The sequence below is a fragment of the Aythya ferina genome, assembly GCF_964211825.1.
Source record: "Aythya ferina genome assembly, chromosome: 15".
NCBI classification, from domain to species: domain Eukaryota; kingdom Metazoa; phylum Chordata; class Aves; order Anseriformes; family Anatidae; genus Aythya; species Aythya ferina.
In genome coordinates, this window is record NC_140314.1 from 5,570,457 (window position 1) to 5,586,346 (window position 15,890).

At 55.7% G+C, this 15,890-nt stretch overlaps 2 protein-coding genes across 7 annotated transcripts in view; one reads left to right on the top strand and one right to left on the bottom strand.

Annotated features, from left to right (window-relative positions):
* On the top strand, window positions 1-11,278 carry TMEM184A (transmembrane protein 184A). Of its 3 annotated transcripts, none has more exons than XM_084536323.1 (9): window positions 1-508; window positions 3,278-3,502; window positions 3,926-4,091; window positions 4,896-4,986; window positions 5,081-5,156; window positions 5,710-5,801; window positions 6,182-6,351; window positions 6,439-6,636; window positions 6,755-11,278. In XM_084536323.1, the coding sequence occupies exons 2-9, from the start codon at window positions 3,278-3,280 to the stop codon at window positions 7,003-7,005; spliced, it is 1,269 nt and encodes a 422-aa protein (XP_084392449.1). In that variant the 5' UTR covers window positions 1-508; the 3' UTR covers window positions 7,006-11,278. The 3 variants fall into 3 exon arrangements, with proteins under 3 accessions (XP_084392449.1, XP_084392448.1, XP_084392450.1); XM_084536322.1 differs by lacking the exon at window positions 1-508 and adding an exon at window positions 526-745; XM_084536324.1 differs by lacking the exon at window positions 1-508 and adding an exon at window positions 795-1,940.
* Window positions 10,779-15,890, bottom strand: part of MAFK (MAF bZIP transcription factor K) — a 13,199-nt gene continuing 8,087 nt past the window's right edge. For all 4 annotated transcript variants that reach the window (XM_084536332.1, XM_084536331.1, XM_084536330.1 and 1 more), the window contains exon 3: window positions 10,779-15,559. In XM_084536332.1, the coding sequence (XP_084392458.1) occupies window positions 15,125-15,559 (435 nt within the window). In that variant the 3' untranslated portion in view covers window positions 10,779-15,124. The remainder of the gene's footprint in view (window positions 15,560-15,890) is intronic.

Genomic DNA, 15,890 nt, shown 5'->3' on the forward strand with positions numbered 1-15,890 from the left:
GGTAACGTCAGCACACCGCTGCTGTGCCCTGAAGACTTTGAGTGTTGCTACCTGAATGCCAACCACAGATTAACCACCAGAATTTCCTGGTTCTCTTTGCCACCAGGTCTGCACACAGTGGCAGGCAAAGAAAGGACGTGGCAATCTCTGCCATTTGATGCTCGGAGCCGCAACAGACTTATCTGGCTGCCTTCCTGCGGGTGATAAATCTGACCGTGAGCACTTGGTCCTTCGACTTTGCTCTCTGCTCTGCAGTAAAGCTGGGGGAAGGCCTGCCCCAAAAAACAGCCACGCGAGCCTGGCTGCTTGTACAACCAGATGTCTGCCTTTTAGTCATCGTTATCCTCCGGGAAAGATTTAACTCCCAACTGCAAGGAGAACCATCTTCACTGCCCGTGCAGGCGGCACAGCGCTCACCCACAGCCACGGGGTGCTCACGGGGCAGCAGCGCCGGAGCCTTCCGTGTTTGCTTTCCGGGCGTGGGTGCCAAGTGGGGCGGACTGGAAAGGTACGTTTGGCAGCTTTTCCTCAGGAGGCAAAGCTCTACCTGCTGCTCCAGCCACCCTGGGGCCCAGGGAAGGGGCAGAGGGGCTGGGACTGAGCCCCCCGGGGCTGGCGAGGTGAGGGTGCCCGGCTGGGAAGGTGCCCAGAGGAGGAGTCTGGTGGTGGAGGAGGGCGCAGGGGATGCGGAGGCAGGTGCACGGCAGGAGGCAGCCGAGGCCGGCTCCCGGAGGAGCCCCGCAGGGTGAGTGGGGCCCTGGGATGGGGAAGGGGATCCCGGTGGGCTGCTGGGGGGTCCTGGTGCTCCTCAAACAGAGCAGAGGCTGCCCCAGCCATCGGCTCCCAGCACCTGTGGGTGCATGTGGCAGGGCAGAGCCTGCAGCAGGAGCCCTGTGCGTGCATCACCCACTGCTCCGCCTTATTTTGGGTGCTGTTCTGCCTTATTTTGGGCACATGCTGGAGGTATTCCTCCTGGCAGGGGGTTGTGGGGGCTTCTGCTCCCTTCCTGGCTGTCCCTGCCCCACGGGGCAGCCGCCAGGGTGGGGTTTGTGCTCCTCAAGGCGTCCTGGCAGCAGGCAGCTGGGGAGGGATCCAGCAGCCTGTCATGCAAGGAAAATCCCAGACAACACAATCCTACAGGTGGTCTGCCCCAAGAAAGGTGCCAGTGCCTGTTTTTTTTTTTGGCTCAGCGCTCCCTTAACATCCCCAAGTCGCAGAGGGGCACAGGGCAGGTGTCTGAGCACAGCCCGGCTGGATGTGGCACTAGCACCGTCCCGTTGAGCTGAGTTTTGGAGCTAGAATTACCCTCGCACCTCCTGGCTGCCTTTGTTTTGGAAGCAAACGGGCCCTTGGCTGCATTGAATTGCCCGGCTACCTTGCACGGCTGGGATCTGATTACCTCTGGAGCTGGGAGCCCTGGCTCCGAGTGGCACGGAGGCTGTTGTTTTTAATGACTTGCTGCGACGTGTTAAGAGTTTTACAATGCGGGAGAGCCTGCCAGGGCCGGCTGCTGGTGCCGTGGTGCTCGCTGCGCAGCCGGGCTGTGAAAGCTAATAGGAGGCAGCACGGCTTGGGCTGAGCATCCACGGCACGGCGCTGGGCTGAGAACAGAATAAATGGGTCTAGCAATTAGGAATTGAGCCAGATCGTGCCCTCCCCCAGCACAAAGCTTGGGCAGAGGGACAGCACCTGACACAGGGCATCCCCAAAAAGCACGGGGGGCTGCGGGGAAGGGGGCCCAGCTCATCTCTCTCCCTCCTCCCCACGCCTCCAGCTCTCCCTGGCCTCCAGTTAATGTTTACAAGGCAGGTCCGCTCTGTCCAAAGAACAGATCCCTCCCCGGGATCCTGCTTCCTGCTGGCCAGGGCAGGGTCATGACGGCTGCACGGGGCAAAAAAACCCAGCTCCTGCCACCTCCGTGAGCCCTCGGCCAGCCGCAGGTACGCTGGGACGAGCCCTTGGGACCTCGCCAGCCCGCGGCCACCCAGCCCGCCCCGGGCATCTCCTCTTACAGGCGGTGGGAGGTATTTTTAGGGCCGTTGATCTGACACCAGCTGGGTTTCCTCTCCTACCAGCTTGGGGTTCGGAGAGAGGGCGAGCCAGGCGAGCTCCAGCTTTGGGTTGGTTCCTGTGTTTTAAGTGGATCGAGGTCGTTCCCTAGCAGGCTTATCACTGGCAGATATTTTCCTGCCGCTCACCAGTCCGTGCTTACAGGTTTTCCTCCGGGTGATAGTTACCGAGCAGCTGAAATCTTTGTTTATGACCAGCGTGCCGAGGAGCGTCTGCATTGGTAGAGCTCCTCTCGCTGCTGGTTTTCAAACCGCTATTGTTGTACTTGGGGAAAAAGCAGCTTTCCATAGATTAGCACAAAGAGAGGCCAAACACGGCAGTTTGTGCATCTGTTGGCCTTGAGATATGAAGCTGCCCTATAAATAAAAGTGTATTATTAGGCTGGTCCTTGCTGTTTGGAGCTGCAGGGTGCACAGTGCCCTGTGTGTCCCGGCCACTCTCTGTGCTGGGAGTGCTTGGGGTGAGCGGCTTTGGGGAGGGCAGAACTGCCCATGAGGACGCTGTGGAGGTGCAGGAGTGCTCCAGCATCCCCAAATCCCAGCAGGACTCCCTAAATCCCAAAAGGGCTGCTTGCTCCCTGGCTGAACTTCAAGTGATGGCGATGCCAAATGCCCAGCTCCTCGGTAAACCCCAGGGTTTGCCCCAAGCGTGTCACCCATGGGAAAAGGAGCCACATTTTTTTTGGGGGGGGGAGATGACACTGCAAGGGTCTTGGTGTTCTCTGGACTCCCAGGCAGATGAAGATGTGCACGCACTGTCTGCAGGGATGTCAGGGGCCTGATGGCTTGTTGGTAAGGGGCTGGATGGGGGTAATTTTAAGCCTTAAGTCTCTGGTGCCTGGTGAAAAAGGGTCCTGAGCCACAAGTGTGCTCCCAGGGGCACAAACATGGACAGGTCTTTCCCTGGGAAAACCAGAAGGAGCAAGGCAGGCGGGGAAAAGCAGGCATTTCAGGGGACACAGGGAGCACAGACACCCCCTTGGAGACACGAGGGTCTGCTCTTGGAGGACATTTGCATTGTCCTGCAGCAGCCCTGGCCACAGTGAATCGGCTGGCTTGGGTGAGGGACCTGCTGGAAAAGGCCTGGGGAGGAGAAAAACTCACAGGTGGTTTGTCCACGTTGCGTGGGCCGGGAAACCTGCAGGGACCTTCCCCCTCCCCAGCTTACCTCCATCCTGCGCCACTCCCCGTGCCTCTCCCTCCTGCAGATGAGTAATGCCACCCGGGCCGTGCCCTCTCCCACGCCACCCGGCTCCCCGGGGCCCAGCACGGTGACCAGGCTGCCCTCAGCCACCCCTTCCCCAGCCTTTGCCATGCCGATGACGGCCCACAACGACTCCCAGGACGGCCAGCAGCTCTTCCTCACCACCACGGCGGCACAGGCCATCTCCGGCATCTTCGTCTGGTCGGCGCTCATCATCACCTTCCACCAGGTACGGGCGGGATGGAGCTGCAGCTCTGGGGCAAAGCTATCGATCAGCACCAAGCTCGCTGCAAACCATCGCCCCGGGTGGGTATTTCCTCCTGGGGCTGCAGGGGATATCTCTGCCTTGCGAGCGTGGACTTTGCCCACGTGCTGCCAGAGCTGGGAGAGGTGCAGGGCATCAGCAGTGCCTGCAGGCAGCTCCCAGCCAGGAGCTCCAGCACGTGTCTCCTCCAGCACCCCAGAACTGTGCCTTTGGGGCACGCGGCCTTGCAGCACCCTGCCAGTAGGCACGTTTTGGGATGCTGCTGGTGATTTTAGATCCGTGCTGCTGGGGCTGCCCTGGGGTGAGCCACTGCCTCCAGGAGCCAGCCCCAGCTCAGTCATCGGTCCTAGCCGGAGCTGTGTGCAACGGGCACGCTCTCCTCTGCAGATCTACACGCACCTGAGGAACTACACCGTCCCCAAGGAGCAGCGCTACATCATCCGCATCCTCTTCATCGTGCCCATCTATGCCTTCGACTCCTGGCTCAGCCTCCTCCTCCTCGGCAGCCACCAGTACTACGTCTACTTCGACTCGGTGCGCGACTGCTACGAAGGTGAGCGCGGGGTGGCCACCTTGGCAGGGGTGCTGAAAGCAAAGCAGGACTCTCCTCCCCCGACATGTCTCTGGAGCAGCCTGGATTGCACACAGTGCCAGATCTCCACCGTTTTCACTTCCAACTCTCCCTTCTTCCACGTGGAGGTTTCCCCTCCCTTCCCCAGCAGGTGAGAGAGGTGGCCCACGGGCAGATACCTGCTGGCTCAGAGGGAGCCCAGCGTCTGGTCATGTTCCCAGGAAGGGTTTTCTGGCTGCCATTGAGGTAGCAATGCAGTTTTTCTAAAGCAGGTACACTTACCTAAGAAACTGGGGAGTTGGGATGTTTGAGGTACAGGGGGGAACTGTTGAGAGCTGAGGTTGCTCTTGCACTGGGTTCCTTCCCCCCAGGGCATGTGTAATACTTCAGGTCTGGAGCAATACAGCACAAAACAAAAATTGGTGGGGCTGGCCAAGAAAACTGCAAGGCTGCTGGGCTTATCTGGGTGTGCACGAGGGCTGGCTCCTTGGGCACTGCTGGGACACACAAGTGCCACCACGTGCCCTGAGTGCAGGGGCTGTGTGTACACAGCAGAGCTGCTGTGTCTGCAGCAGAACACACTTGCCTTGTACACGTGGCACGGCGCGTCTGGCTCAGCTGGATCTGACCTGCTGGTGGCCTCCCACCCACCTGGACCCGAGTCCCAAACCCTGGTGCTGTGCCAGGGCGGGTGAGAAGACATCTGAGCAGGAAGGGATGGGAAATGTAAGACCCCCCCCGCACCTCCACCAGCCCTGCTGATCGTGCCTGCCCTTGCCTTGCCAGCTTTCGTGATTTACAGCTTCCTGAGCCTGTGCTTTGAGTACCTCGGTGGGGAGAGCACCATCATGACGGAGATCCGAGGGAAGCCCATTGCGTAAGTGGTGGCACGCCACCAGCTCCTCAGCCTTTCCTCACCCACCTTCCCCATCCGGCTGCCCCAATGGCATCTCCTTGGCTTCTACTTCCAGGTCCAGCTGCTTCTACGGGACCTGCTGCCTTCAGGGCATGTCCTACTCCATCGGGTTCCTGCGCTTCTGCAAGCAGGTGGGTACCCGGCGGGGAGCCTCTGCTCCCCTCTGCACTGAGGGATGAGGGCTCTCCAGGCTGCGTCTCAGTGGGTTCCTTACCCAAGGAGAAATCTTACCCGAGATGCTCTTTTTTTTTTTCCTCTGAGGGAGCAGCTCTGCCGGCACCTGGCCAGCAGCAGAGCGCAGCGCTCGCTGTCCTTGCCTCTGACTCACTGCTGAGTCAGGGTCTCCTCCCACTGCAGAGCTGAGATTTTTATCTCTGTCCAGTCCCAGGTTAGCTGGACGGCTCCCTCACCACCCAGGGCTGCGCTGCAGGGACAAATCCTGGCACTGGTCTGTCTGTGAGCCAGCCAGTCCTCTGCCTCAGCGTGGCTCTGCTGCTTTTTGTGAGCACTCGGGGGCACAGCCCTGCTCCCTCCTGTCTGCTGGTCCAGATCTCAGCCCGCAGTGCTGGTCACTCCAGAGATGGAGAATCGATCACCCCTGTGTCCCGGGAGCAGGGAGCTTGGCTGTGGTGGGGCTGGGGGGACAGGATGGCCCTGAGTGCACGGTGTCTCTCCTCTGTGTAGGCCACACTGCAGTTCTGCATCGTGAAACCCCTCATGGCCATTGTCACCATCATCCTGCAGGCGTTCGGGAAGTACCACGACGGGGACTTCAAGTGAGGATGCTGTGTGGGGCTGGGGAGGAGGCACCAGCCTCCTGGGGGGAAGGGACAGGTTGGGTCCCTGCTCCATCGCAGGGGATGGGGTGACCTGCCAGCCTCCCCAGGCAGCAAGGCCACGAGGAGCCCAAAGCGCCCAGGAACGGAGACTCACTGTCCCCTGATGAGATGGGGATGAAACGCTCAGGGGCCATCGTACAAACGGTCACACAAGAGAGGAAAAGTGACAGCAGCCCCTGCTCCCCCACTTCCCATTCTCCTTCCCCAGCTGGGCTGCCCCCCAAGACAAAGCCACGCACGCCTCCCACCCCCTGCTCCCCTTCTTCCCCCTGTGCCTCTGGTTGTGCTCGCTCCAGCAGCCTGCTCTCTCCCCGCAGTGTCCGAAGCGGCTACCTCTACATCACCATCATCTACAACTTCTCCGTCAGCCTGGCGCTTTACGCCCTCTTCCTCTTCTACTTCGCCACCATGGACCTGCTGCGCCCGTTTGAGCCGGTCCTCAAGTTCATCACCATCAAGGCCGTCATCTTCCTCTCCTTCTGGCAAGGTGGGTCCCCCGTCCTCCTCCTCTCGCAGCACCACGCAGCCCAGGGATGCGGGACCAGAGCTGACCCCTCTCCCTTCCCCTGCACAGGGACGCTGCTGGCAATCCTGGAGAAGTGCGGGGTGATCCCTGAAGTTCAGATCATAGACGGGAAGGAGGTGGGAGCTGGGACGGTGGCTGCTGGCTACCAGAACTTCATCATCTGCATCGAGATGCTCTTTGCTTCCATTGCCCTGCGCTACGCGTTTACCTGCCAGGTGTACAGGGAGAAGAAAGAAAACACAACAGGTAGCTCTTCCTCTCCTCTTCCTCCTTTCATCTAAGGAAAAGTGTCACTGCAACCTCGGAGCACTCGGGCTGTTGCTCATCTGATGTCCCATCACCCTCCTGCTCTCCTTTTTTTCAGCAAACCTCGCCCCGATGCAGAGCATCTCGAGTGGGCTGAAGGAGACCATGAGCCCCCAGGACATCGTGCAGGACGCCATCCACAACTTCTCGCCCACATACCAGCAGTACACCCAGCAGTCCATGCAGGAGGCAGAGCACAAAGCACCGGGCGAGAACGGGCACGTGGCCTCCAAGGCAGAGGGAGTGAGCGGCAGAAAGAGCAAAAACATCGAGAAGAGAGTGCTGATCCTGTCGGACGAGGAGCTGTAGGAGAAGTCAGAAGACAGTGACACTGGAGAGGCTTAAACCCATGGAAGGGGGGACTGTCTGGAGGCTGAGACAACCTGGTCTAATCAGAGTGCTGAGAGGAGGAGAGGGAAGCCGAGAACTCTACTCAAAGGGCAGTCCCTTGAAGGGAAGATGCAATAACCCAGGGAAAGGTTAAATCAAACAGTGCCAGCTCCTGCTGTCCTGTCTCTGCTGGTGTTAGGGACCGGGCTCTTTGCTCTGTGGCCAAGCAGTCACATGCTGAGCTCAGCTCTTTGCTGCCAGGGTTTGGGTGCCAGCCCCATGCCCGTACCCTGGCTGGGGTCCCCAGCAAGCCAGGCCACCCACCTGTGCCATCGGATGGACTGGCTGCCCTCACCCTCCTCCTGCCTGCAAGCAGCGCCCAGGCCTGAGAGAAATGCTTTTCTCAGCACAGTTCTGCTCTAGTTTTGCCTGATTTGGGTAAAAAATGATCTCAAGGGCCCTGTGGAGAAAAGCAGAGCAGGAAGGTGACTTCACTTCACCTCAAAACCCGGTAATGTTTGAAAGACATCATGCCTTATTTTTACACATTTTCCTCTCTTCCCCCCAAAAAGCCTATGGAGTCATGCAGGAGACCTTTACAGAGGAGGAAAAGTAACTCATCCTCCTCTCCCTCCAGATGGGGATGCAGCTGCTTGAGCAAGTCCCCCGGGAGCAGCAGCGGGACCTCACTCGGACTTCACCACGAGGTCTCACAGCTGCATTTCTGAGAGCTGCTGGTGACAGAGGCACTTGTTTATGTCTAAACCGACTTATCTCTGAGCGGATCAGAAGTTAAAAGGGATTCCAGCTTCCTTATCAGAGGCATTATTAGGGAACCAGACTGTGACTGGTGGTGGTAGGAATGCACTGACCGGGAACTGTCTGTTCCTCCTAACCCCTCTATTCCACATCCCTACCCCTGCTTGCAGGAAACAAGTGCTGCGGCCAGGCTGGGCCAGATATGGGATGCTGGGGGACCCGGGGAGCTCAGCGGTGCAAGGGCTGCGTGAGCCATTTCCCAGATCTGACAAACTCATTTCACCCCTGCCAAGCTGCAGAAAGGCATGTGGGGCTGAGCCCAGCCAGGGTGGTATTGGCAGAGATGCACTCAGGGCAGGAGTGCTCCCAGGGAGGATTTTCTCTGTATCCATGATGGAGAGCGTGCCTCCTTCTGTTAAACTGCCTCTCTGATTTTATTTTTTCCAATTTCTATTCCCTTGCTGTTCATCAGATGGTCCCTGGGAACTTATTTGGGCTGTTGGTTGGGGTGGGAGCTGGGTAGTGGAAGGACAGAGGCAAGTCCGGAGCCTTCGATTTGCATGGCAAACCAACCTCTGGGTAAGGCTTATAGCCATTTTAGAGCTCCTAGTGTTTTGTTGTGTTTTTTTTTGTTTGTTTTTTTTTTTTTTTCCACCTGCTCCTGAGCTGCAAAATGTAAATTGCGAGATGAAATTATTTTATTTATGATTTTTTTTTTTCTAATAAACAGCAATTTCTACCATGGATTGAACAAGTGTTTTTCACTTAGGTCAGCGAGCAGAGCCCACACTCTGCCCGTTCCTGCTCTAATGCTGATGCTCTCCAGCTCCGCGTCCTCCCTGCCCCTCAGTGCTGGCCCAGCAGAAATACCTGCACACGCAGCATCCTCCACACTCTGGCATTCCCGCAGGGTTTGTGCTCATCTTTTTCACTCCACAAGCGGTGCGTGCCCCCCTGCTTGTGCTGCACCTCTTCCAAGCCTCTCCTAAGCTGCAGATGCAGCAGTTCAGAGCCGCTGGGTCCTCATCCACTGAGCCAAGCCCAGACTTCGGCAGCAACAGCACAAAATCTATTTCTTATTATCAGAGAATATCTTATCGCGCTGGAAGCCTGGAGTCAACACGAGCAGGCTATGGCTGAGCCAGTCTTGCAAGTCCTCTGCTCCAGAGCTCCGCTGCTTGTACCTGCCCAGCCGGTGAGACCGCTGCCGCGTTTGGTGTCACCAGGTCTGTAAACAAGGGCCATGTGCTTGGCACGTCCAGGCACAGGGGCACGACCCCGCTGCCCACAAAGAGCAGCATCGACAAGGCTGCCTGGCTTTGTCGCGTAGCTGTCACCGAAGCAGGACCGTCTCTCAGCGAACATCTTGGTCCACGCTGCCCCTCTGGGATGGAGCCTGCCGCAGCTGCAGGAACAGAGGCTGCTTCGCCTCCCGGGGCGAGGACAGACTGCAGAGGTGACGATGGGGCATCTGCCAGCGGGCTCACAGCCGCTGAGATACAGACTCGCACAAGAACACAGCGAGGAGCGTAGTTGTACTTCATTGCACAAATGATCGACTCCAGCGCATAATGGGCTGCATTCATTGCTTTTGCCAGCAGGTGCAATTCCCACTGCAGACGGTAACAATCGCCTATTTATGTCAAGCCCTGATTACTGTATTATATGTAAAACAGGTCTTTCTTGCAAGCAAAACACGGAGAGAGAGAAAAAAAATAATAATAAAAAACCAGCTGTGACTCATCCGAGTCAGCAGCGCGATGCCAGCCCGAAGGAGCCGTGCTGGGCTGGACCCCAGCTGGCGGCCGCGCTGTGCAGCAGCAGGCAACACGGCCTCCTCCAGCAGGCTCAGCCTCCTGCTCCTCCTGAGCCTCTGAGAGGGGAGAGAGGCTCACGGCTCCTCCTGGGCTCTGCCCCTGCCCTCAAACCCCTGCAACGTCAGAACACATCCACGGAGAGCTGATATACTCGAGGTGCCTTAGGTGGCATGAGTCGTCTAGCAGCTGTGGTGCTGTGTTCCTAAGGCAGGATGCCTCCTCGTCTCCTCTTCCTCTACAACAGGAGCACCCACAAGAGCAGGGGCTGACCGTGCTGGCCTCAGAACATACACTGCAAGGCAGAAGCATTTCTTTTTTGGGGTGGTGGCACCCACCCGTGAGGCCCCAGCCCTCCACAGGCAGCAGGTTGCCAGAACTGCCAGCGGGACTCGTGTGGTGCCAGCCCCGCGTACCGAGACTTCCCCCGGCTCTAGGCCTTCCTTCCCCCTACCCCAAGCACAGTGAGGGCTGAGTCTCCTTTCACCCCAAACTTCCACCTGGCTGAGTCCCAACACTCTTTTCCACCTCAGCTCCTGCTCCTCCATCCCTGGCAGACACAACGTCCCACCTCCCTCGCTGCCATCCCTGCCAACAGGAGCTGAAGCAGACGATGGAGGCCTACTCCAACCCCTCACCAGTGACCGCGACCACCAAAGCTAACGCGGCTCCCAGGAGCTCTCTGTCAGAGGCACCACTGCTTTAAATCCCAGAGGAACAAACAGGGAAAAACAAAGTATTGATTTAAGGGGTTAAAGCTGTTTCTCCACAAGCAGTTGCATAGGAAGCACCGCAGGGCTCTTTCACAACCCTGAAGGGAGGGGAGCAGCTCAGGACCTGTCTCACCTCCTGAGCTCCCCACGCCAAGCCCTGCAGGGTGCCCCCAGCACCATGACCAGGCCGCCAGTCCCCATATGCTCTGCGAGCCACCACCACAAAATATCCCCTGATGCTCAAGGAACAGGAACGTCTCACATGTCACGGCTGGGACCTGGGCAAGCTGGTGGCTCTGCAAGCACCCAGCTGGCTCAGACACTCACAAAAAGGCTTCCTCCCAAAAATACAGCGCTCACCCGCAGCACTGCATCCAGCTGCACGCCGCTCAGGTGACAGGTGAGGGAAACATGCCCCTGAAAAAAAATCAATGCAAGCTCCAAAACGCTGACCATACACCAGGGCAAGTCTGAAACCAGAAAATGCTTTATTGGAAAGGTACAAAAAAACCAGTCACTGCAGCTAAATTTACAGCAATAAATTACGTTGTGGCTGTCAAGAGAAAGTAATGGACACATACACAGGGCTACTCGCCTTACAAACAGGAATCCACATTGCTTGGTATATCAATAATTTATTTTATAATAAAAAAGCAGCACAAAAATAAATATTGAAATGAAATTACTGAGTAACCACAGAGGATAGAATGAGCTGGTGATAAAAAACAACTTAAAACAGAAGACTTCTATCATTAAAAAAATGAAAGCAAGTATCCACCATCTACGGAAACACCCCAGCAGACTGAAATACAGACGAAGGAAAACAAATCCACGTTACAAAAGTTTTTCTTTTTCGTTTTGTTTTTCATTTTCTTTTTTTCTTTTTTTTTCTTTTTTAAATAAAAACAATCATGACAATGAAGTTTAAATGATTAGAGAGAGAAAAAAAAAAAAAAAAAAGAAAAACCAAAATGCCACCTTCTCCTCCTCCCCGGGGTCTGAGCCATGCAGAAGCCCGACCGCGCCACATGCCCATGGCATCATGCCCTCGCCCACCAGCACCCATCCCTCCCCACAGCTGTGGTGGCACCCAGGGCTCCAGCAGGTGGTAGGGGTGGGCAAGAGCTGAGATGCTGACTTGCTTTGAGGGTCTGGAGGTGCCCTGGAGGGAAAAGATTTCCCCACTGCCAATGGAGAGACCAGCAAAGGCGCCTACGAGACCAGGGACTCCCTCCCAGTACCCGTGCGGATGCTGCAGGCTGTTCCAGCATCCCACGGTGCCCATGTTTTGGAGAGGCTAGAAAGGCCAGGCCCAGGGGAGAGGATCCCAGCACTCAAACTCAGAGCCCACCGCTCCTTGGCAAGCGAAGAGGGGCAGAGAAGGGAGCCCCGGCACCCCCAACTACTGCAGCAAGAGACGAGCGAGAGGTACTGCGGCGGGGGAGCGCCTTGGGGGCTCTGCAGCTATGTCCCCACGCCACGCTTGCCCTGGGTGTCAGGCTTGCAAGTGCAGGACGGAGAGGAAAAAAAACAAAAAACGAAAAAAAAATAACTAAACAGAAACAAACCAAACCCCAGAGGAATGCAATGTGACAACCCCAAGCTGGAGGGCCCTCCGGGACGGAGGGTAGAGGAGTTGGGTCTCCAACGTGGTCAACAGCTTTCGGGTCATTCCTCCCTCCACGTTACCTTGCAATTCTGATCCCTCTGTGGAAGTTTAGCCAGGACATTTCATTCCCCTCCAGGTCACCACCCAGGGAGCCCTGGACTGGCAATTTCTTTTAATAAAGATTTACAGTATCAAACTTGGAAAAAAAATTATTTTTTTTTTTTACGAAAAATCTGTACGATAAAATGTATATAATTATATATTTATATATATATTTCTCTCTCTTTAAATATTTCCACGTGGTCCTTATGGATATCCAATATGGATTACCTACCATGGCTATGGTATCAACAGCTTTAACAACACCCAGGCCTCTTGTTCTTTAATCGAGTGACCAGAGATTTAAGTGCCTACCAGCACTAAACTAGCAATCGCTTGGACAAGCCTTTGGCACCCTTCCAAGAACTGGAAAAAAAGAAATACTTGGCCGCAAGGGAAGTGCCACATAAAAGATATGTTTCTCAACTCATTCCAACAGCAAGAAGACCCTCCCCAAGGAGCAAAGTTCAACCTCCGTCCCCCTCCGTGAGACTGGTCTGCTTTCACCGACAGGGGGTCAAGGGCAGCCAGAGGGTGTTCCTATCTAGCCAGGAATGTTATGGAGCTCTGGAGCTGTTTTAAAGACTGGAAGCATTTGGGCATTTTCAAGTCAACTGGCCTTTTTCGTTAAAGTTTTCATTTAAAGCCCCAACAGTGCCAGGAGTCTCCATTTTGCCTGTTTTCGGAGGCACCTGTAAAGGTCTGGGAAAGTTTCCAACATTTGCGAGCTGGAGAACATGAGAGGACCAGGAAATGACAGTAACATCTTTCTCTTCCTCAGCTTCTGCTGTGGGAGTCAATAACTGGTACTGATACACAGGACATCGATCTGCCTGTTAGGAGATAGGGAGGGAGTGGAGGAGAAATGAGGTAACGCCAAGTGTCATCCAAACTCCACGGGTTGGAAAACCACTTGTAGGAAACTCCCTGCTCCCCTCCGCGACACGTGGATCCGGCGGGGGCGACAAGCCTGCAGGAAGCGTTTCGCTCGCACCCTTCCTGGCTCAGTAAGGTCACAAAGGTAGGTGTTGAGGACTGAACGAGAACCGAGGCTGAGGCTTCTCTTTTCATTAACCTATTTCACAGAGGACCCTCTTGGGAAATGCAGAGACTCCAATGACAAGGTGAAAAGAAAAAAAAAAAAGAGGAAAAGCAAGCTAACGACTTCTTCCAAAGACAAAGAGGGCTGAAACTCTGCAAACTTACTGCCACTCAAGACAAGACAGAGCCCCAAACAAGTCGTACTGGGTGGTGGATGCCAGCCTCCTGGCCTCTTTTATATGGCACTCCAATGATTCTCCTTCAGTCCAAAACACCGGTCAGCTCTCCGTGATCTCTGGCTTCTACTCCGGAGCCCAAATCCCCATAGCTCTTCCCCTCAGCTTCACCTTCGGAAACCTCACTTCTCACCTGCGTGACAACAGGCATCGTCCGTTCCACAAGTCTCTGCCCTGCCAAACTCACAGTCCCTTTTCTTTCCTACTTCAAAAAGAAAATAAAAAATACAACGAAACGCACAAACACCAACATAGCTATTTTTTTTTTTTTTTTTACAGTGACCTGGAAACACTCGTCCTTTCAGCGCTGCTGCGCGACAGCAGAATCCCTCCTCTCGGCTTCCTGCCCACCGCCGAGCCAGAAATCCCTCTCCCCAACCACTGCTCAGAGCCACTCGCACGACTTCTCGGTCCCAACTCTTCCTTCCCCTACACACGACCATCTTCGTCCTGCCCTCCGTGCGCCTCCCGGGGCAATTCACAGATTCCCGAGAGGAAGCGTCAAGTTTCAGGGTCACATTCACACAGGTTGTCTGAACACTGAGGGTTGTAGGCTGTACTCTTTGGATCCTGACTGACACGAGACAGAGAGGAAAAACCTCACACAGCTCCCATCCAACCTCCCCACAGCCCTTCTCTGGCCATCAAAGAGCCCAGCTCTGTAGCCGGGACCATCACCAATACCAAACTTCCACCAAAGAGGAGGCTCTAAAGTCTCTCCTTCTGCCCGTGTCCCTCTGGTTACACTTCAGTGCTTTAAAAACATCCCAAATACTCCACGCAAACCCCTTCTCAGAGCGCTGAGCCCAGCCGAACCGCCCCGCCGCCTCCGCCTGATAATACTTCCAGCATCGTTCCTCCTCGTCTCCCCCTCTCCTCCCCATCACACAGCTCTTCACAGCATTTACTGTGCCTCCTTCCCCTAAGCTTCAGGGAATCCACGAAAATAAAATAAAAAAAAGCCGCTATTTCAAAACCGCGGATCATTTGGAAGAAATACACTGCATAAATATACCCAATTCACAGGCACACCTTAGGGAAGGAGCTATTAGGAAACTTGGGCTTGGAATAAAAGGAGGCTGCAATGTAATTTTTTTTTTTTATAGGCCACACAGGTAGTGGGGCGTATTAAAATATGTAAAATATATATTTTTCCATATTTTAACAGCATGGATTGAAAACAAAAGGTTGTTCCTAATGTGTGAGGTCACACCCAAGCATTAGTCTCCATCATCCTCCCACTCCCATCCACTCTTGGCAGGATGAAGCCCAAACCAAATGCCTATTTCCCTGCCCTCGCGACAGCAGATGGAAGCGGGGAGGGTAGGGGAGACCCTTCTGCCAGGGAGCAGGATGCCACTAAAGGAAACTCTTTTCCATACATTCATCTCACGTGACGATTTCTACGGTCCATCTGTTTCCTGGCTCTTGAGCATCGTTCATGAAGACTCCGGAGGCTCCTCGGGTATCTTCTCCCAGCTGGAAAGCTGCCCACGGCGGGGAGGGGGCCGGGGGAGGCAGGGGGAAGGAGGAAGCAACTTGTACTGCATACAGAGCTCAAATCCTGGACACGAGGGGTTGGTGGAGCCACCGAGTCCAGAGAGAAGCAGCCAGTTAAGTTCCCTTTGTAGGTTTGGGGTTTGTTTTTTGTTTTGTTTTGTTTTCCTTTTTTCTTCTCTTTTCTTTTTTTGTTTTTTTTTTTTTGGCGCTTTTGGAAGAGAATCGTTAAGATGCCAATTCTTGACGTGACCAAGGACTCCGGAACAATGCATAAGAGCCTTCTCCCCTCCCTCCGAAAGGCTGCTCGTTCCCTCCCCCCCGAGGGCACTAGGACGCTGCTGAGAACGGCACAGAACTGGATGAGATTTCGGCGGATTTCACAATGGTGATGACACTGGTGGTGGCAACTTTGGCCGGGGTAATAGGCCCTCGCGCCACAGTACGAGCAAAGGTCTGGAGTGCTTCGTACTTGGAGCGCAAGGCGTCCAGCTCGAGCTTCATGCTGCTGTTTTCTCTGGCCAGCTTCTCCACCTCTTGCTGCAACTCAACCCGCTGCCTCTCGAGCTCCTCTTTCTGAGTCACGCGCTTGATGCGGCAGCTGGCAGCGTAGCCCCGGTTCTTCAGCGTGCGCCTCCGCTGCTTCAGCCGGATGACCTCCTCCTTGGTGAGACCCCTCAGGTGCTGGTTCAGCTCCCGTACGGACATTGACACGAGCTCATCGTCGCTCAGCACCGGGGCATTCTCTCCCGACTCCTCCTTTACCTGCAAACACCAACAGCACAGGGGTAGCAGCGGCCCCGCCAGGCGGCGGAGGGGCTGCCCCCTGCCAGCAGCGTGCCCCGAGGCACCGCGGGGAGCTCAAGGAAATAAAAGGAGGCTGAATTCGTCCCCTGCCGATGACACCCTTCACCACAGCACGCTGGGACACCCGTGCAGCAGGCTCCAAGCAGAACAGCCACTTGTGCACAGGGTTTAATTCGGCACGCTGTGGCTTTTCATCAAAGGCTGCTCGTCGGAGCACTGGCCGAAACCAGCCCTGCGTGGCTGCAAGGAGCATGGCCTGATTGGGTTTTCCTGCACCAGGAGACACCGA

Excerpts from the sequence above, each read along its gene's own strand:
- TMEM184A (XM_084536323.1), top strand. The coding sequence starts at position 3,278 with ATGAGTAATGCCACCCGGGCCGTGCCCTCTCCCACGCCACCCGGCTCC. Across the intron at positions 3,503-3,925 it reads TCATCATCACCTTCCACCAG|ATCTACACGCACCTGAGGAA; the intron begins GTACGGGCGGGA and ends TCTCCTCTGCAG. Across the intron at positions 6,637-6,754 it reads GAAGAAAGAAAACACAACAG|CAAACCTCGCCCCGATGCAG; the intron begins GTAGCTCTTCCT and ends CCTTTTTTTCAG.